This window comes from Chrysochloris asiatica, unplaced genomic scaffold, assembly GCF_000296735.1.
Source record: "Chrysochloris asiatica unplaced genomic scaffold, ChrAsi1.0 scaffold00014, whole genome shotgun sequence".
NCBI lineage: Eukaryota > Metazoa > Chordata > Mammalia > Afrosoricida > Chrysochloridae > Chrysochloris > Chrysochloris asiatica.
The window spans coordinates 56,997-78,067 of record NW_006408532.1 but is presented as its reverse complement, the minus strand read 5'-3'; the positions used below and the strand labels follow the sequence as shown (position 1 = coordinate 78,067).

Genomic DNA, 21,071 nt, shown 5'->3' with positions numbered 1-21,071 from the left:
TTCCTTCTGCTGTTTTGTTGGTATCATTACTTTGGTGCTTCACCACTCCCGAAATTGTCTTGTATACTAGTCACTCTGTAGGGATTGCCAATCAATCCCCTGTTCAGTTGCAGCTCTGTCCATGGTTGTTGTTGTTGTTAAGTGCTGTCGAGTTGGTTCTGACTCATAGCTACCCTGAATAGGGTTTTTGAAGAGTGGCTGGTGGATTTGAATCACCAACCTTATGGTTAGAAGTCCAGTGCTTACCCCATAACACCACACCAGGGCTTCTGGGTTTTTTTGTTTGTTTGTTTGTTCTTTTATTTTGCTAGTTGCTAATATTTTTATCCTGCGAAGTCAGAGCCTTCATTTTGTTGAACCTGCTTATGACGCTAAGCATCCATCTTGCCTTGAATGAGAACCTTTCAAATTTATAATGAAAAAGCCCAGGAAGAAATGTATGTTACAAATGAAGGACCTGTTATCAAGTAGAGCATTTTCCCCTGCCAAGGAGTTTCCACAATGCATCCTTCATATTCCTGTTCCTCAGGCTGTAGATAAAAGGGTTCAACATGGGGGTGACCATTGTGTATATTATAGATGCCAACATTCCAGTATTTGCTGAGTAGGAGGATGATGGCTGAAAGTAGACGAGAAAGAGTGTTCCATAGAAGAGAGTGACCACTGTTAGATGAGAACCACAGGTAGAAAAGACTTTATGCTTCCCCTCAGCAGAGGGAGCCCTGAGGATGGTGTGGATGATGTGGACATACGAGACTAGGACACAGGTGAGAGGGACCACACCTGAGAGGGATGCTTCAATAAACATCAGAACCTGAAAGATATAGGTGTCGGAACAGGCAAGCTTGAGGAGTGGGAGGAGATCACAGAAAAAGTGTGGGATTGAATGAGAGGCACAGAAGGAGAATTGAGTCATTAGGAGAATGAGTGTAAGGGCCAGAAGATGGGAGCAGAGCCAGGATACAGCCACCAGCAGCAGGCAACGTTGGGGCCGCATGACCATGGTGTAGTGGAGAGGAAGACAGATGGCTACGTAGCGGTCATATGCCATCACGGCCAGCAGAAAGTCATCCAGCAGTGTCAATGCCATGAAGAAGTACATCTGCACAAGGCAACCAGTGTAGGATATGGTGTGGTGCTGTGTCTGAATGTTCACCAGTACCTTGGGAACAATGGTACAAGTAAAGCAGGTATCAATGAAGGACAGGTTGGCCAGGAAGAAGTACATGGGTGTATGGAGATGTGTGTCAGAGATGATGGCCAAGACGATGAGCAGGTTTCCCAACAGTGTCACCAAGTACATGCTCAAAAAGAGCCCGAACAGCAAAGAATGCTGCTCCGACTGCTCAGAGAAGCCCAGAAGAAGGAAATCAGAAATTCTGCTTTGGTTTGGTTTCTAATGTAGAGAAAGTAGAAGAGAATTCTGCTTAAACACAGCCAGGCTCTAAAAACTACAGAGTCCGAGGATTTCTGTCAGTTTGTCCTTATATCCTGAGGGGACACTGAGATTTGCTAATAGTTATGTTAGCAAGTGTGCAAATATGTATAAGTACATGAAGCATTTTGGTTAGGATACAGTCTGGATTCCAGACTCTTGTAAAAAGGAAAGTTGTCTCCTTAGATTGCCTGAATGATATTGAACTGGGCTCCATCTTGAATAAACCCCTCCAAGTTTTAACTCCTTTTTTTTTTTTTTTTGCTTTAGAATAACTGTTCAGCCTTATTTTTGCATTCATTTTGGGATCATGCAAATACTAAATTTTGGGGGCAAAATTTAGTCCTCGGAGTCTATGTATGTGCGCTGGTGCATGTGTATTAAGGGAGACAAAAGAGGGAATAATTTATTCAGAGAGGATCCAGTTGAGACTGTGGGGTCTCTAATTGTGCTGGGAGTTCTCTGTCATTTTTGCCTTTGGAGGTCCTTTGAATTATTGTAGATATGAGAACTTTGTACACTGAAAAGCATTTTGTAGATTAAAGGCATTTTTTTCATCAACTTCACAATCAGTATCCTCAATTTTAAGATCATGAGTATCCCCAGTATCACTGACTATAAAATGTGAGTAAATAAGTTATCGTAAATAAATTTTTCATTGGTTCAGATTAAAAAAAGAAAAGAAGAACTAATTCTAACAGGTCCAGTAACCTGCAAGTAGACATAGAGAAGTAAATTACCGGCATTGGCCCGAAGGTGACAGCTGAAAGTGATTCTGAGAACCACCTCTGTCTGAGTGGTTGTTGTTGTTGTTAAGTACTGTAGATCGGTTCTGATTCATAGTGACCCTGCACAGGGTTTCCGAGGCTGTAAATCTTTATGGAAGCAGAACACCTCCTCTTTCTCCCGCGGAACTGCTGGTAGTTTAGAACTGCCAACCTTGAGGTTGGCAGCCCAATTCATAACCATCATGCTATCAGAGCTCTGTCTGAGTGGGCTGAGGGTGAATTGTGCCACCTCTGAAGCGACATAGACATGGAGAAGGGTGAACTGAGGACCGCTCTCCACCATGACCTAAATAAGGCTGGACCTCAGAGACATGATGAATACCAGATTAAGCACCTCATATAGAAATCAGAAGACTCAGGAAATGATTGAGAGGGAGGAATTAAGTGCATGTGTGTGAGTGCGCTATGTTATGTACCCGAGAGAGACTGTGCTCTCTGTCCCCTTCATCCCCGTGTCATCATGCTTACCTGGAGATACTGGACAGCTTTAGACCCTGACATTATCACCAAGGAGATTTATTTGCTGTCTCTTTGGCTCCCCAAAAAGACATAGTTGGAACCACAGAGACATTGCCTCTCTGGAGCAGCAGAATAGATTGAAGACTGAAGACTGAGGACTGGTAGTACCTGACTTGAGGCACAGGATCCAGAAGGAACTGTTGGCTTTTCATATGAAATGTCCCCTGGGATCCAATCCCAGACCTCTTACTTAGAGACAAGATGGGCAATTGTCCAAACTTCTGTTGTCTTCTGTAGGCTGTGGCCCCTTGAGTCTCACCAGTATCAGAGATGATTATATTCAGAGTGACCAAGTGGCTGGATCCATGAGGGCATAGCTGCTGGTGTTTTTGCCTTTGGGTAGGTGCAAGTTGGAATCATCTTCCCTATCCCTAACTCTTAGCACGGCCCTTCCCTGTCATGAAGACCACATTTCCTAATTAGAGCCCAGTTGTCATGGATGAAGCATGGTATGTTCCAGAAAAGAAGGAAGAGAAAGAAAAAAATGTATCAAAGGTCACAACTGTTGTCTTCAAATACTTCAAAAGTATTCTTGTTTTCTATGACCTCAGGAAGCAGACATGGGACCAAGATGTAGAATCTACAGATGACCCAGGGTGGTGCTTTGGGTATCTTTTAGATATTTGCTACAAATATATCATAAATATAAAAAGTATGTAAAACATACACTTGCTCTTTTAAAAAAAGTAAGAATATGAATACTCATTTTACCAATACTCAGATTAGATTTTATATCAATACAATCAGACATACTTTTTTCCTCCCCGACTAGAAGAATCACTTTTCTGAGTACTGTGTACCATTTCCTTAGTTTTCTTTATAATTCTACCACATATGCATATGTGTGTGTCTATTAAATATATTGTCTGGATATCTCTATTTTTGTTCTTTATGTGATTAGAATTAGTGTTTTGTGCCCTTTTATAATGTGCATATTTAAGTCAACATTATCTTAGAATTTTTATTGTGGCAAAATATATATAACAAAAAGTTTGCCAACATACCACTTTAAGGTGTAGAATCCATGACATTAGTTACCATCACCACTACCCATACCCAAAGCTTTTCAGTGTGGTGCTGAAGGGTAAGCACTGGACTGTTAACCACAATGTTGGCAGTTCAAACCCACCAGTTGCTCTTTGGAAAACCTATACAGGGTTGTTATGTGTTGAAACGGACTCAGTGGCACTTAAAAAATAAAAACAAAAATAGAAACTCAGTACTCATTCAGAAATAACCACCCTGCTTCCCTCCTTATTTCAGTCTCTAATAAACCACTAATAGGCGTTGGTCTCTAGCCCTTTACCTAGTCTAGAGTTTTTCATGTAAGTGGGATCATACAGTATTTGGCTTTTTGTGTCTGACTTATGACATTTAGCATAATGTTTTCTAGGTTCATCTATGCTATATCACATATTAGAACTTAATTTCTCCTTGTTACCAAAAAATATTCCATTGTATGTATATACTACATTTTGTTTATCCATTTTTCTATTGATGAACTCTTGGGTTTTTCCACCTTTTGGTTATTGTAAATAACGCTGCAATGAACACCGATTGGTTCACAAGTATATGTTTGAGTTCCTGCTTTTAATTCTCTTGGATATATACCTAGGAGTGGAAACCGTGGGTAGTATGGCAATTCTGTATTTAACTTTTTGAGGAAATCATCTAACTATTTTCCAATGTGTCTGCACCATGTTCATTCTACAAGCTAGCCAATACTTGTTGATTTCTGCTTTTCTCGTAGGTGTGAGGTGGTATTGCATTGTGGTTTTGATTTCATTTCTGTATTGACTAATGATGTTGAGCATCTTTTCATGTGCTTATTGGTAATTTACATATCTTCTTTGGAGAAATACCTAAGTTCTTTGCCAATTTTTAAACTGAATTTGTTGTTGTTGTTGAGTTGTAGGAGATCTTTATAAATTCTGCAGATATGATTCCCAAATATTTTCTCCTGTTATGTAGATTGTGTCTTTACTTTGTTGATGACAGCTTTTAATGCACACACATTTTCATTTCGATGAAGCTCAATTTATCTATTTTTCTTTTGTTGCTTATAATTTTGGTGTCATATCTAAATTTGTCAAAAACAAGGTCTTAAAGTTTTACCTCTATGTTTCTTCTGAGAGTTTTATAGGTTATATATTAAGATCACCGATACACTCAGTGATCTAAAATAAGAGCTGATCTAAAATAAGTTCAGTTTTATATATGGTGTGAGGTTGAGTCCAATTCATTCTTTTGTATTTGGAGATCTAGTTATCTCAGCACCATATATTGAAGAGATTATTCTTTCCCTATTTTCATCCTTGTTGAAAATCAATTAGCCATAGATGTACAGATTTATTTGTTAATTCTAAGTTTTATTCCATGTGCGTATATGTCTTTTCTTTATATCAGTACTATACTGTTTTGATTACTGTAGCATCATAGTAGAATTTGATATAGATAAGTGTGAGTCCTTCTACTTTGTTCATCGTTTTTCAAGCATCTTTTGGCTGATTGAAATTGCTTATGATTTAGAGAACTAGCTGCAAGTTCTTTAAAAGGAAGTTAGTGCACAGAGAAGATAACAAAGAAAATCATCAATTGATTAAGATTTTAGTTCCTTTATCTATATTTTAATATTTTTAAAAATTCAAAATAAAGTTCACATTAATGTCAGAGGTCAGTGCAATATATGTTTGTGTACCTGTAGCATAGTGGTTACGAATCAGGCTGTGAACCTCAAGGTCAGCAGTTTGAAACTACCAGCTGTTCCGTGGGAGAAAGATGAGGCTTTCTGGTCCCATAAAGATTTATAGTCTTGGAAACCCTGTACAGGGTTGCTATGAGTTGGAACCGACTCCACAGCACATAACCACCACCAGCACAGTAAACTTTTGATTGATGGTCAGGTGAGTGATCCCAAGGGGAGCAGAAAAACCTGTTTTCATCATTCATCAGGTAGAAGTGAGAGCAAAAGAGGTCCCAAATACCCTACTTCTGTGCCCTCCCTGGTCTACTAGAACCTCTCTGGTCCCTGCAACTTTCTCCTTTGCACTCAATGATGAGAGAAGAGAATCATTAGGAACATTACACTGGTTTATTGTAGTTTTGTCCAGTCAGAAATGGGAAGGACATCTAACTCTTGGTATCTGAGCTAAGACATGGAATCAGAAGCCATCAGTTGTCCCATAGCAGCAGTACCTACAGCCGATCTTCTAGCAGACCAGTGGGTGGTGAGGATGAGTGGTCTCTGGAGGATGGGGCAGAGAGATAACAGTATGAGTAAAGACTTCAAGGTGGCATTTGCAGGGTGTTTATGAGGGAATGATACTTAGTGACAGCGTATCTATCAACTAGTGTGACACAAAAAGGCAGCCAACACCTGCAGAAACTAAGAGGAATTTGTTTGAGAAGTAAAAACTATTTGGTTTCTTAATGAAAGAATTCATTTTTCATTAAAAGAATGCACCAACATGTCACAGCATGAATAAACCTTGAATACATCATTGTTGTTGAGCGCTGTGTAGTGGGTTCCAACTCATAGTGACCCTGTATAGGGTCTCTGAGGAGCAGCTAGTGGGTTTGAATGACTGACCTTGTGGTTCGCGGTCCAGTGCTGATCCTACATCACCACTCAGGAGTCCTTCAATACATTATGATGCGTGAACTTAGTTACTAAAGGACTAATACTGTATATGATTTATATGAAATCTGTTGTTAAGTGTTTTCAAGTTGGTTCCAATTCATAGCAACTCTGTATAGGGTTTCTGAGAAGCTTCCAGTGGGTTTGAACCACTGACCGTGTGGTAAATTGCAAGTGGTTACTAGGGGTAGGAAGCAGAGGAAAGAGGGAGGCTTTTGCTTACCGAGCAGGGAATCAATGTTAATGGCGATACTATTTTGAAAGGATAATTAGGACTTTTGGCAAGATGACGGACTAGGCAGACGATTACCCAGACCCTCTACAACAAAGATATGAAAGAAGATAAAGAGGAGGTAATAAATAGTGTAGTTATAGAACTTCTAAATGGAGAGGAAGTCAAGATAATTTCAAGACAGAACAGACTGTTTTAAATTTGTGAAGAAAATAATAAATTACATGGCAACCTCAAAGAAAATTGATAAACTTTTCCACTAAAATAGAGAAAAATCATAAAAATTTGTTGTAAAATGCTGTCAAGTCCGTTCTGATTCATAGCAACCTTGTATAGGGTTTTCAAGGTGCCGCTGGTAGGTTTAAACTGTTGAGCTTTCATTTCGCAGTCCAGAGTTTAACCTACAATGCCACACCAAGACTCCCATTAAATTTAGTAAATACTTAACCAAGATTGAAAACCAACCAGAAATGGACAAATTTCTACAAACATACTACCTACGTAACCTTACACGGAGTCCTGGTGTGGCGCTGGGGGTTAATGCGCCAGACTGCAAAGCCATTTGAACTGCAAGTTCGGGGTTTCAAGCATATCAGCTGCTCCTCGGAAACAGTATACAGTGTCGCTATGGGTCAGAACCGACTCGATGGCACTTCACAGTAATAATAACCTAACAACACAGGTAGAAAATTTGAGCAGACCATAACAAAAGAAGAAATTGTACTGGTCATTAAGAAACACCCACCAAAAAAGAGTCCTGACCAAGAAGGTTTCACAAGCAAATTCTACCAAACATTCAGAGACGAGCGGATGCCAACTGTGCTCAAGCTATTCCAGCGAATGGGAGTCCTGGTGTGGCTCTATGGGTTAATGCACCAGACTGCAAAGCTGTTTGAACTGCAAGGTCGGCAGTTCAAGCTCACCAGCTGTTCCACGGAAACCCTTTACAGGGTCGCTACGGGTCAGAACCGACTCGACGGCACTTCACACCACCACCACCACCACCAATTCCAGAGAATAGAAAAGAATGGAATACTCCAGAATTTATTTTATGAACTGATCATAATTAATACCAGAACCAGGCAAAGACATCACTAAAAAGGAAAATTATGGACCAATATCTCTCATGAGCTCTGATGCAGTGGATTCTTTCATATGATTCATCTAGCCCTAAGGAGCCTTGTTAGCATAGTGGATTATGAACAGGGCTGCTAATGGATGGTCAGTAGTTTGAATCTACCATTTTCTGCGTGGGAGAAAGATGAGGTTTTTAGGGACCTGTAAAGATTTACAGCCTCAGAAACCCTAAGGTTACTATGAGTCAGAACTGACTTGGTGGCACACAGGCACCACTATCAATATATAGACAAAGTCTTCGTAACTCTCACCAAACTACTTCCTAATGGGTCTAGGTAAGAGAAGTGGGGGAAGATTCTGATGGATAATATGATTCAGTTGTAAGTGGTTGTTAACAGGTTTAATTATGAAAACGTGGGACTGGAACATGGGTATAAAATGAATCCTCTCAAAAGCTGGAGCGGGGATTTCACTACCATCAAGGAAGAAGACCCAAGGTGGGAGTATGTCATTTGGACACTGAGATCCCTATGTACTGAAGCGCCTGACCTAGGAGACAGAGTTATGACGTCAGAGGAGCGCCAGTAGCAGAACCAAGAGCCGGAGTATGAGGTGGAGTGGTGGGATTCCCAGTGCATGGCACCAATAAAACTGAGTACCTTTAGGCAGGAAACCTGCTTGTGGAGTGGGGTGTCTCCAGCTTAATTGGAGGAGCCATGTTTGCCGACCCACAGAACTCAAGCCAAGTGCCTTCAGACTGAGGTTTATAGTGGAGTAGAATGCCTTTGGGAGTTTAGCAGCAAACCTGAAAGAACTTTGTGATATTGCCGGAACTGGGAAATAGCCAAAGGGCCCATGGATGAGAGGCCAAAGAACAGAGATAGGCCTGCCTGTGGGAATGGTTAAGAAGAGGCTGTCCTGACTGGAGTAGCTAACTGTACCTTGACATTTCTAAATTGTAGCCTGTTCACCTCCCTAATAAACCTCATAACTTTCAGTGTGGTGTTTGAATTCTTTGTGACCACTGCAAAAGGAATTATCAAACCTAGATGAGAGTACTGTGTGAGGGATAGTTGGTGCCTTTTTTTTTTTTTTTACATGAATAAAGATGCAAAAATCCGCAACAAAATCCTAGCCAATAGAATACAACATGATCATATTAATGGATACAGAAAAGACATTTGACAAAATCCCATTCTTGATAAAAACACTTAGCAAAATAGGTGTAGAAGGGAAATTCCTCAACATCCTTAAGGGCATACATACAAAATGAATGGCCAACATTAGTCTTAATGGAGAAAGTCTGAAAACATTTCCCTTTGTGAATGGTAACTAGAGAAGGATGCCCTTCATCAACACTTCTATTCCATATTGTACTTAAAATCTTAGCCAGAGCAATAAGGCAAGAAAGGGAAATAAAAGGCATCCAAATTGGCAAAGAAGAAATAAAACTACCTCTGCTGTTATTAGGTGACGTTAAGTTGGTACTGTCTCAGCAACATTGTGCACAACAAAATGAAACACTGCCCGGTCCTGTGCTTCACAATGTTGCTATGCTTGAGCCCATTGCTGCACCCACTGGGGGTCTTCCTCTTTTTTGCCTCCATTTTACCAAGCATGATGTCCTTCTCCAGGGACTGGTCCCTTCTGACAACTTGTCTGAAGTATGAGATATGAAGTCTGGCCATCCTGGCTTCTAAGGAGCATTCTGTCTGTACTTTTTCTAACACAGATTTGTTTGTATTTTGGTGGTTCATGGTGCTTTTAATATTCTCCTCCAATGCCATAACTCAAATGCATTGATTCTTCTATGATCTTTATTTATTGTACAACTTTCACATGCTTATGAGGTTATTAGAAATACCTTGGCTTGAATAATGCGCACCTTAGTCCTCAAACTGACATCTTTGCTCTTGAAAACTTTGAAGAAGTCTTGTGCAGTAGATTTTGCCTAATGCTTCTTTTGATTTGTTGACTACTCTTTCTATGAGTGTTGATTGTTGATCTAAGCAAAATGAAGTCTTTGATAACTTCCATCTTTTCTCCATTTATTTTGGTGTTATTTATTGGTCCAGTGGTAAGGATTTTGTTTTCTTTATATTGAGGTGCAACTCATACCGAAGACTGTGGGTCTTTTATCTACATTAGTAAGTATATTAAGTCCTTATCACTTTCATCAAGCAAGGTTGTTTCCTTTGCATATTGTAGGTTGTTAATGAGTCTTCCTTCAACCCTGATGCCATGCTTTTCTTCATATTATCTAGTTTCTTGAATTATGTGCTCAGCACACAGACTAAGTAAGTATGGTGAAAAAATACAACCCTGGCATACTCCTTTCCTAATTTTAAACCATTCAGTGTTTCATTGCTCTGATCGAACATCTGCCTTTTAGTCTATGTACAGGGTCCAAGTGTTCGAGAATATTCATTCTCCACAATGTTGTCCATAGCTTGTCATGATCCATACAATCAAAAGCCTTTGCACAGTCAACGAAGCACAGGTAAATGTCTTTCTGTCATTCACTGCTTTCAGCCAAGATCCATCTAATTTCAACAATTACATCCTTCATTCTATGTCCTCATCTGAATCTGGCTTGAACCTCTGGCAGTTTCCTGTCAATGTACTGTTGTAGCCATTTTTGAACATTCTTCAGCAAAATTTTACTTACATGTCTGATGGCTTCTGCATTTCATTGGGCAATCTCTCTTTGGAATGCGAACAAATATGTAGTTCTTCTAATCAGTTGGCCAGATAGCTGTCTTCCAAATTTCCTGGCATAGATGAGTGAATGCCTCCAGTGCTGCATCAGTTTGTTGGAAGATTTCAATTTGTATTCCATCAATTCCTGGAGCCTTGTGTTTTGTCAATGTCTTTGGTGCACCTTGGACTTCTTCCTTCAGATCATTGGATCTTGATCATATGCTACGTTTTGAAATGGTTGAACATCGACCATTTCTTTTTGGCATAGTGATTCTGTGTATCTCTTCCATCTTCTTTTGATGCTTTCTGCATCATTCAATATTTTGCCCATAAATTCCTTCAATATTGCAAGTCATAGCTTGATTTTTTTCTTCAGTTTCCTCAGCTTGAGAAATGCTGAGTGTGCTCTTCTCTTTTGGTTTTCTAACTCCAGATTTGGTTTTGGTTTGCACATTTCATTATAGTATTTGACTTTGTCTTCTCGAGTTGACCTTTGAAATTTTCTGTTCAGCTGTTACTTCATCATTTTTTCCATTCATTTTAGCATCTGTATGTTGGCATCCATTTTGTTTCCATTCATTTTAGCATCTGTATGCTGGCATCCATTTTGGGTTTTTTCTTCTTTCTTGTTTTTTTAATGACCTTTTGTTTTCTTCCTGTATGTTTTTGAGCTATCCCATAACTCTTCTGGTCTTTGATCTTTAGTGTCTAATGCATCAAATATGTTCTTCAGATGATCTTTAAATTCAAGTGGGATATGCTCAAGGTCATATCTTGGCTGTCGTGGACTTGTTTTAATTTTCTTCAGCTTTAGCTTGAACTTGCATGTAAGCAATTGATGGTCTGTTCCACAGTCTGCCCCTGGCTTTGTTTTGACTGATGATATGGAGCTTATCCAGTGTCTCTTTCCACAGATGTGAAGTCAATTTGATTTCTGTGTATTCCATCTGGTGAGGTCCATGTGCACACTCATCTTTTATGTTGCTTAAAAATGGTATTTGCAATGAACAAATCATTGGTCTTGCAATATTCTACCATGTGATCTACAGTACCATTTATATCACCACAGCCATATTTTCCAATGACTGACCCTTCCTCTTTGTTTCCAACCTTTGCATTCCAATCACCAGTAATTATCAATACATCTTGATTGTATGTTTGATCGATTTCATACTGAAGAAGTTGGTAGAATTCTTCAATTTCATCATCACTGACTTTAGTGGTTGGTGCATAAATTTGAATAATAATTGTATTAACTGGACTTCCTTGTTGTTGTTATGTGCTGTGGAACTGGTCCCAACTCATAGCAACCCTGTACAGGGTTTCCAAGGCTGTAAATCTTTACGGGAGCAGAAAGCCTCATCTTTCCCCTATGAAACAGCTGGTAGTTTCGAACTGCTGACCTTGAGGCTAGCAGTACGATTCTTAACCACTATGCTACCAGAGCTCCTTGGCATTCCTTGTAGGTGTATGAATATTATCCTATCACAGACAACATTGAACTTCAAGATAGATCTTGAAATGTCCTATTTGATAATGAAATGTGATGCCATTCCTCTTCAATTTGTCATTCATAGCATATTATACCATGTGGTTGTCAGATCCCAATTCTTTTCAGCTCACTAATGCCTAGGATTATCGATGTTGATGTATTCCATTTTATTTTTGACAACTTCCAATTTTTCAGGATTCATACTTCGTACATTCCATGTTCTGATTATTAATGGATGTTTACAGCTGTTTCTCCTCATTTTGAGTTGTGCCTCATAAGTAAATGAAGGTCCTGAAAGCTTTTCTCCACTTGCATATCACAGTCAACTCTACTTTGTGGAGGCAGCTCTTCCCCAGTTGTATTTTCAGTGCCCTCCAACCTGAGGGGCTCGTTTTTCAGTACTGTATCTGAGAATATTTTGGTGCTGTTTATTATGTTTGAATATTCAATTTTCTAGTGCCATCTGACAGTGTTCCACTGCTATTCATAAGGTTTTCAGTGATTAAACATTCAGAAGTAGTCTGTCTCTCCTTCATCCTTTAGTCCTACTTAATGTGAACATGCATTCATTCTCTTATGAGAATATTGTGTTTCATTGTGGAATGCTGCCCAAACTGCTGAAATAGTCACAGTAGACATACATAAAATACCACGTCAGAAAAATCTAAAATCCAAAACACAGCCAGCAATGAATGTTTATAGTGGGGATTACTGAACCGACCCAACAGTAGTAAACATGGGCAGATACATTGATGTGAATGAACATTGAAATATAGTATTGAAAAAATAACTAGTTATAGAGAATTCATACATTGCAAAAGCAAAAATAGAATTTAGAGGGCTATACATATATGCTTACATGGTAACACTATAAAGAAAAGTAAATGAATGCTACAGAATAGTGTTCTGTTGTTGTTAAGTGCTGTAGAGTCAGCTTGACTCATAATGACCCTGTATAGGGTTTCTGATGCTTTAAAGTTTTGTGGAAGGAGAAAACCTCATCCTTCTCCCATGGAGTAGCTAGCTGGTGGGCTCAAACCTCAGACCCTGTAGTTCACAGTTCAGTGCTTATTATATGGAGTCACCATGCTCTCAATAGGTTATAGTTGTTGTTAAATGCCATCAAGTTGGTTCCAACTCATAGTGGCTAGTTGGGGAAAAAAGGAATATGATCACACAGGGGGAGTCTAAATTCTATTTAAACAATCATACATATTCTATTTAAATAAATCATACATTATTTAAACTAATAGTGGACACATGAGAATGTGAATTCACTTTATCATCCTGTAAACAGCATGTATATTTTATACACTTTTTTTATACAAGACACATTTACAACATAAATAAATTTATACCTACCCACAGCAGCGTCCTGAGAGATACAACATATTGGCTCTATCTCGCTCCCTGGGGCTATAGAAAACATGACAGTTGAAAGCCATGATTACTATCACTGATTTATTTTATCATATTTTTTCTTTTTTTTTTTTAAAAAAAAAACTTATTTTATGGAAAATACTATGTTTCTTCCATGAAGGTTGAACTCAAATTAGAAATTGCTGATTTCCTATCCAGACAGGGTCATGCTCAAAATTATGGCTGGAAATGGCAAATCTAATTTACACTTCATGCAAGGAAAAAATACCATCGGTAGTACGTCCATGGAGTAGTGCTAAGGTGTCATACAAGAAGCACTGCACTGCAAACCATAGATCTGTGGTTTGAGCCAATTAGTCACTCTGTGGGAAACAGATAAGGCTTTCTGCTCTGGCAAAGATTTACAGTCTTGGAAACCTTATACAGCATGCTGTGTTGGAACCGACTTGTGGGCACTTAACCACAACAGTGTCTCCACGAATACCACATGGTAACTCTGAATGCAGGCATCTCTCATACTGCTATGCTTCAGGGAGTCACACTCAAGAGATGGCAGCTGGTAGATTGGACAGGTGTCCCATCTTGTCTCTAACTAAGAAAGTCTGGGATTGAGTCCCAGGAGACACTCCATGTGAAAAATCAACAGTCCATTCTGGCTCCTGTGCTTGAGATATAGCTCCAGATCTGAGTTTTCGGTCTGTGCTGCTGCTGCAGAGGGAAAGGTTTTGCAGTTCCAGCCATGTCTTCTTCTTGGGGACATTGCACCCAATCTCCATGGTACTAGTGGCAGGGCCTGAGTCTGGTCAGTATCTCCAGGTAAGAATTGAGACATGAGGATGGGAATGGAGAGTGAAGTCTTTTACTTAATAACATGTGCACACACACAGATATACAGAGACCACAGAGCCTATCTGCCTTCCCCCCTCTTTCCCTCTTTCTTTCCTTCCTTTTTACTAACTTCTTCCTGGCTCTTTTGATCACCATAAGGGGTACTGATCTCTGGTGTTCTAACTGGGTCTCTAATGGTCCAGCCCAAGGTTATTGTGAAGACTAGATCTCAAGCCAACCTCCTCCATCCAATTTTCTTCAGTGACCAGGATCTAGCTATTGTACAACTGCACAGTACAGCTCACTCTCAGTCCACTGGGTTCTCAAAATCACTTTCAGTAACACACCAGCTCCCAAACCCCAAAGCAAACCCATCAAGTTGTTTCTGACTCATAGACTCTATACAGATTTTCCAAGTCTGTAAATCTGTGCAGGAGCAAACAGTCTCATCTTTTCCTGCAGAGCAGCTGATGGGTTTGAACTGCCCACCTTGCAATTAGTAGCTCAGCACCTAACACCATATCAGCTCAGCACCCACATTAATTTCTCTAGTGCTGTGGGCTAATGCACTGGACCGAAAGGTCTTACGAACTTCATGGTTGGTGGTTCAAACTCACCAGCCACTTCTCGGAAACTCTACACAGGATTGCTATGAGTCGGAAACGACTCCACAGCACTTAACAGAAACAATATACTGTATTATGACTCCTGGTGTGACACTGTAGGATCAGCACTGGATTGTGAATCACAAGATTGGCAGTTCAAACCCACCAGCTGCTCCTCAGAAACCCTGTACAAGGTCACTATGGGTTGGAGTCAACTCTATGGCACTTAACAATAACAATATATACTGTTTTGTAGTCCTGGTGTGGCCTATAGGATAAGCACTGGATTGCTTAGCCTATAAGATCAGTGGTTCAAGCCAACCAGCTGCTCCTCAGAGAAACCCTATACAGAGTTTCTATGAGTCAGAACCAACTCAGTGGCCCTTAACAACAACAACAACAATAACATATAGTTCACAAAACCAATTCATATCTTTTCTTGTTTTGAAAGCTTGAGTCAATGAATAACTCTATTCACATTATACATTTAATGATATTTGGCTCTGATTATTACCTTATTTGAAGCATTCAGAAATGGTAGCGATAATGATTATTTTGATGACTTGTTATTATACCTCATAATTTACAAGTACAAACCTCAGACAGTGATCAGAATACAGTGACACAGGACAAGGCAACACATTTTATAAGCAACAATAACAATAGTGAGTGCTTACTGTGTCCTAAACTATTTAACAATCATTGTCTGATTTTATCTTCACAACCACTGCATATAATAGGCATTATTGTTATCCCATTTAAACAGATGTGGATACTGAAGCCCAGAAACATTAAGTGATTTTCTCATAGTATTATAGAATGTCTTACCCCAGAGGGGATATTTTTAATCAGTACATTCAACAAGCATAACATTAGCACATGAAATCACTGTCTGTCCATTACATTTGTTACCTTACACGTTCAGACAGGGAAGTTTGAAATCTCTTACCTGTATTGCACATCATTGTTCATTAGTAAACTTCAACTGATTCCAGCATTTGTTCCCTGAATAAAGCTATGGAGAGGATTACTATCTGCATCTTAAAAATAAGGAATATAAGACTCAGCAGAGGTAAACCTTTTCCAAAGTGAGCAATAGAGATGGAAAGCACACTGCCTGTGTTTTCCATTGAATTTTAGGTTGCAAAGTCACACCATGTCAACTACTATTACTAATGATAATGAGTATTACTACACTGATTGAAGGACTGTTTTCCACATATGCCATTCAGTTACAACATAACTCTATGAAATAGGTGCACAGTGTAAACGTTAGGAAGCAGGTATCCAGATATGACCAATAACTGACCAATGTCAGATAGTGAATAAGGGGCAGAGAATTGATTCTTTTTTTTTTTTTAATTTTATTGTGAATTATGTGAGAGTTTACATGGGAGAACTTTAGTTTACATTAAACTATCATATATCGTATATCGTATATATTTTACGATAAACTATCGTATATCGTTTCATTGCCATAGTTCCAATCCCCTCCATGTATCATCAACCAACAAAAGGGTATATCCTGCAAGCCTGCCCTCCGCACTCCCCGGGTCTTCAGCACACAGCCCCTCTCCCTCTCTGGGTCTAAAGTTCCTAGCTGCTCCATCGCTCCACATTATCGTCTCTGCCTCCATCTCAGGCATCACTGCTAGAGAATTGATTCTTAAAATCAAAGTCCATGATCTAAAACCAAAGATGCCGGAGTTGAGTTTGAAGATAAAAATTAAAATGTGTGTCCTTAATTCATACAGAGTTTTTCAATTTTCAAAGTCTTCATATTCACATTAACACTTTGGAAAACCCCTGCGTTTCAGCTGGTTCCTTTCTGAGGAAATGTTTCCTTCTGCATCTCCTTCAATATGCACAGAGACCACCCACACACAAACCAACAAATGGCACAGTATTGACCATTGACTAAAATGAACTCCACAATAAAGTGATGAGGTTGAAACAGTTATTCTAAAGCATTTTTTGTTTTAAAGAAATTAAATCCTGATTAAGTATTTTCAATATGAACCTCAGTTCAGTCTCATTTAGACAGTTTATGGGGATAAATTTTCTATTACAGGAATCAGGAACTCAAGCTATATTCCCATAAAATACTTCACAGTCTTAATCCACACACTTCATATTTGTTTTAGTGTGGCACTGTAGGATAAGCACTGGACTGCTAACCACAAGGTTGGTGATTTAAACTGACTTGGTTGCTCTTTGGAAATCCTATACAGAGGATTTGAGTTGAGTTGGAACAGACTCATTGATTGGCACTTAACAACAACAACGGCACACCTAAAGTTATAGCCACACTCCAGTAAATCATAGTTGCCTACTCAGGTACTAGAAAGAAAGAAGGAAAAAAAAGAAAAGAAAAAAGACTAAAGTGTTTGGCCTCTAATTTTTAGAGCCTGATTTTAAAAAATTTTTTTTTATTTAAGCAGGATTCTACATGAATTTTTCTACCTTACAGGGAAATTTGAAACCTATCAGCCTCTCTGACTTCCTCTTCTGGGCTCTCCTGTTTGATCTCTTCCTGGTTGTTTACCTGATTACCATATTGGGGAATCTACTCATCATTTTGGCCATCAGTTCTGACCCTCACCTCCATACCCTATGTACTTCTTCTTGGGCAACCTATCCTTCATCGATACCTGCTTCACCTACACCATTGTTCCCAAAGTACTAGTGAACATCCAGACACTGCATTGCACCATCTCTTACACTGGGTGTCTGATGCAGATGTATTTCTTTATGGCATTTGCCCTGCTGGATGACTTTCTGCTGGCCGTGATGGTATATGACCGCTACGTGGCCATTTGCCTTCCACTCTACTATACCACAATCATGTGACCACCAAGCTGTCTGTGGTTGGTGGCTGCATCCTGGTTCTGTTCCCTCCTCCTGGCCTTCTCACTTATTTTCCTGAGATCTCAGCTCTCCTGTGCCTCCCATTCCATCTCATACTTTTTCTGTGATCTTCTCCCATGCCTCAAACTTGCCTGTTCTGACACCCATATCTTTCAGGTAATGCTGTTCATTGAAGCAGCCCTCTCAGGTGTGGTCCCACTTACCTGTGTCCTGATATCTTATGCCCACATCATCCATACCATCTTCAGGTCCCATCTGCTGGAGGAAAGCAAAATGTCTTCTCTCTACCTGTGGTTCTCACTTGACAATGGTCGCTCTCTTCTATGGAACTGTCTTTCTGGTCTATTTTCAGCCATCATCCTACTATTCACCAAATACTGGAATAGTAGCATCTGTGATGTACATGATGGTCACACCCATGTTGAATCCCTTTATTTACAGCCTAAGGACAAGGACATGAAGAGGGCTCTATGGAGACTTCTTGGCTTTGGAAAATGTTCTACTCTGTAAAAACTAGACAAGAAACCTAGACTTTTTGAAATGACTTCCTCCATGGACTTCTCCATTATAATTTCAAAAAGTTAAAATTCACAGCAGGATGGATGTTGGGTATCACAAGAAGTTTTAGCAAGAAGAGGATGCTTTACATGGCAGAATAGGAATAGAAGCAACTGACCAAGGACAAGAGTTACAACCTGGAGAGATGGCTGGCCAACAATCCCTATAGTGACTTATCTTAGTTATAGCTATCCAAGCAGATTAAATACAGAGAGTGAAGAACCACAAAAGAATGACAAAAGTTGGGTTCTCAAAAGTATTTCAGTTACTAATTCAGACTGTAACTAACATGTTCCATACAACCACAAGAAATGTTAGCAAGACCTGGGAAGGGTCAAGGTTACATTTTAGGGACCATTTTCAAGTCTAGTTTTGGAAGAAAATCACTCATAGGGACTGGCATCCATCCACATGAAGAAAGCTTAACCCAGAAGATATGTTCTTTGTTGAAATTAGAGAGCAGGAATAATTGTAGAGGGAGAAAAGAGGCACAGATTGATCAAGGAACTGTCTAATTTCACACAACTGGGTTGGTGGCTGCAAGACTCTGGAAGTGAGTGTTTATTAGTTATCATGACAAACATCTTATTTTTCAGTTTTTAATCTCTGGTTTTTTTTATTTGTCTCTACTGACAAACAAAATGCTCATTATAGTGAATTTGTAAAACATAAACAGAAAAGGGGAAATAATATTCATCATAACTGCGTTTAATGACCACTATTGTTAATATTCGGAATCCTGGTGTGGCACTGTGGGCTAATGCATCAGACTGCAGAGTCATTTGAACTGCGGGGTCTGTGGTTCAAGCTTACCAGCTGCTCCTTGAAAACCCTATACAGGGTAGCTATGGGTCAGAATCAACTCGACAGTATTTAACAACAACATTGTTAATATTTACATAATTTCCCTTCCAGTATTTTTCTAATTCCATTTGTGTTGTACTTTATTAAGAAATTTCTAGATGCAATTTCTCCCCCTTAATGTTATAGAATGAGTTCTCTATTATTATTAGTTCTTCATGAACATTTGGTTCTTTTAGATTGCACCAGAAGTAAGATTTATTATTAGATAATAACATTATTGCTAAAGTTTTACTATCATATATACTTTTTAAGTATTGAAAATCCCCAAACACATAATTTTTGTTAATATACTGCTTCCTGAATTAGATTTTTAAAAGTAGAGCATCTGGGTAGGTGTTTTAGGGCTCTTTATAATGCTACTTGAGGAGTCTTGGTGTGAAGCTGTGGGTTAATGAGCCAGACTGCAAAGCTGTTTGAACTGCAAGGTTGATGGTTCAAGCTTACCAGCTGCTCCTTGGAAACCCTATACAAGGTCGCTATGGGTTGGAATCATCTTGGCAGCACTAAACAACAACAACAATGATGCTACCTGAGTATCCAAACAAAAGTGCCTATTGCTCTGCATTCTCTTTAGTTTCATGTTGATATTTCTCCCTTAACTGTAGCTAGTAGCATAATGAAAAAGTATCTCTTTGCTTTAGTTTCATTTTCTTTAATGATTACAAGGGATACCTTGTCCCTAACTCTGTTAATCAACGTTTTATTCAATAATTAACTGTTCATCTTATGTGCTCATTATCTACTGAGGTTTTAAAAACGGAATTATATAAACCTTTTATATGTTAGAGGTTTCATATCCTTGTCTGCTTTGTTTTGATGATGTTCCCAGTTAATTCTTCATCTTTTAAATTTGAAATCTTTTTTATATAAGGAAGTTCTCAGAGTTCCCTCTCAATGGCCCCTTCTGATGTCATTATAATTAGAAAGTTCTTCTATAGGCTGTCCATGTAAGTAGTCATTTTTCTCACATTCTTATGGTGCATATTTTAATAAAATAATACATTATTGTAGAAAACTCAAATAGTTGAAGTGGTTCTCTCCCAACAAATTCCTCTTACTTTCTGCTGGTCTTTCCTTTGTTTTTGCAACAACAACAACAACAACAACCATGAAATAGTAAGTAATATTATATCCAGAAAAGAGAAGCATCAAAGGACTCTCTCCCAATAAAAATTTGGAAAAACAAACAAATAAACCCCTCCATGATTCATAAGGTGTCCTGCTATGGTGTTATGGGATAAAGCACTGGACTGTAGGTTGGTTTGAATCACAAGGTCAGCAGTTCAAACTCACCAGCCACTCCTTGGAAACCCTGTACAAGATCGCTATGAGTTGGAAGATTCTCGAAGGCACTTAACAACAACAACAATATGATTAATAAAATTGAATTGAACAGTTTAATTTTAAGATGGGTATAAAACTCTCTCTCCAGTCAAGTTTCTTGGTGCCTAGGGTAAAATTAAATTGTCCAAGTTAATACAATTGACTACAACCTAGAAATTTAACAATACTTTTCATGAAGAGAGTGGAGATCAACAATTAGAAAAGACCACATATTTATTTAAATATATGTCCTTAAAAAGGTGCATTCCCTGCCTTTATCAGGGCATATATTTTTCTGAAGACTAAGGTAAGTAGATTTCGTATCTGTGTTTTGGAGGAGGGGAGTTCAAACATGTGCACAGGAACATGGCGGAATATGTACTGGAGAACGTTTCATGATGAAGAGCAATTGGTATGAAACATCAAAAATGAAACAGAATTCCAAGAAGCTATCCAAATATGTATCAGCTAATGAATGAATACATAAACGATGTTTTCATCCAGCTAATTTTTAAAAAATGTTTTATTGTGAATTATGTGATAGTTTACATGGGAGAACATTAGCTTTACATTCATCCTATCGTGTATCATTTCATTGTCATGGTTACAATCCCCTCCATGCATCATCAGTCAACCAAAGGGTATACCCTGCAAGCCTGCCCCTCAGTTATCAGCACACAGCCTCTCTCCCTCTCTGGGTCTAGAGTCCCTAGCCACTCCATCTTTCCATGTCATTGTCTCTGCCTCCATCTCTGGGTAGGGTCC

At 39.0% G+C, this 21,071-nt stretch overlaps 1 protein-coding gene and 1 pseudogene across 1 annotated transcript; one reads left to right on the top strand and one right to left on the bottom strand.

Annotated features, from left to right (window-relative positions):
- Positions 1-463: 463 nt before the first annotated feature.
- On the bottom strand, positions 464-1,303 carry LOC102819066 (olfactory receptor 1G1-like). Its single transcript, XM_006834966.1, has one exon. It carries the CDS (start codon positions 1,301-1,303, stop codon positions 464-466), a length of 840 nt encoding a protein of 279 aa, XP_006835029.1.
- A 16,003-nt stretch (positions 1,304-17,306) lies between these two features.
- Positions 17,307-18,021, top strand: LOC102818698 (annotated as a pseudogene).
- Positions 18,022-21,071: the final 3,050 nt, after the last annotated feature.

Coding starts and splice junctions, on each gene's coding strand:
- LOC102819066 (XM_006834966.1), bottom strand. CDS start 1,303: ATGTACTTGGTGACACTGTTGGGAAACCTGCTCATCGTCTTGGCCATC.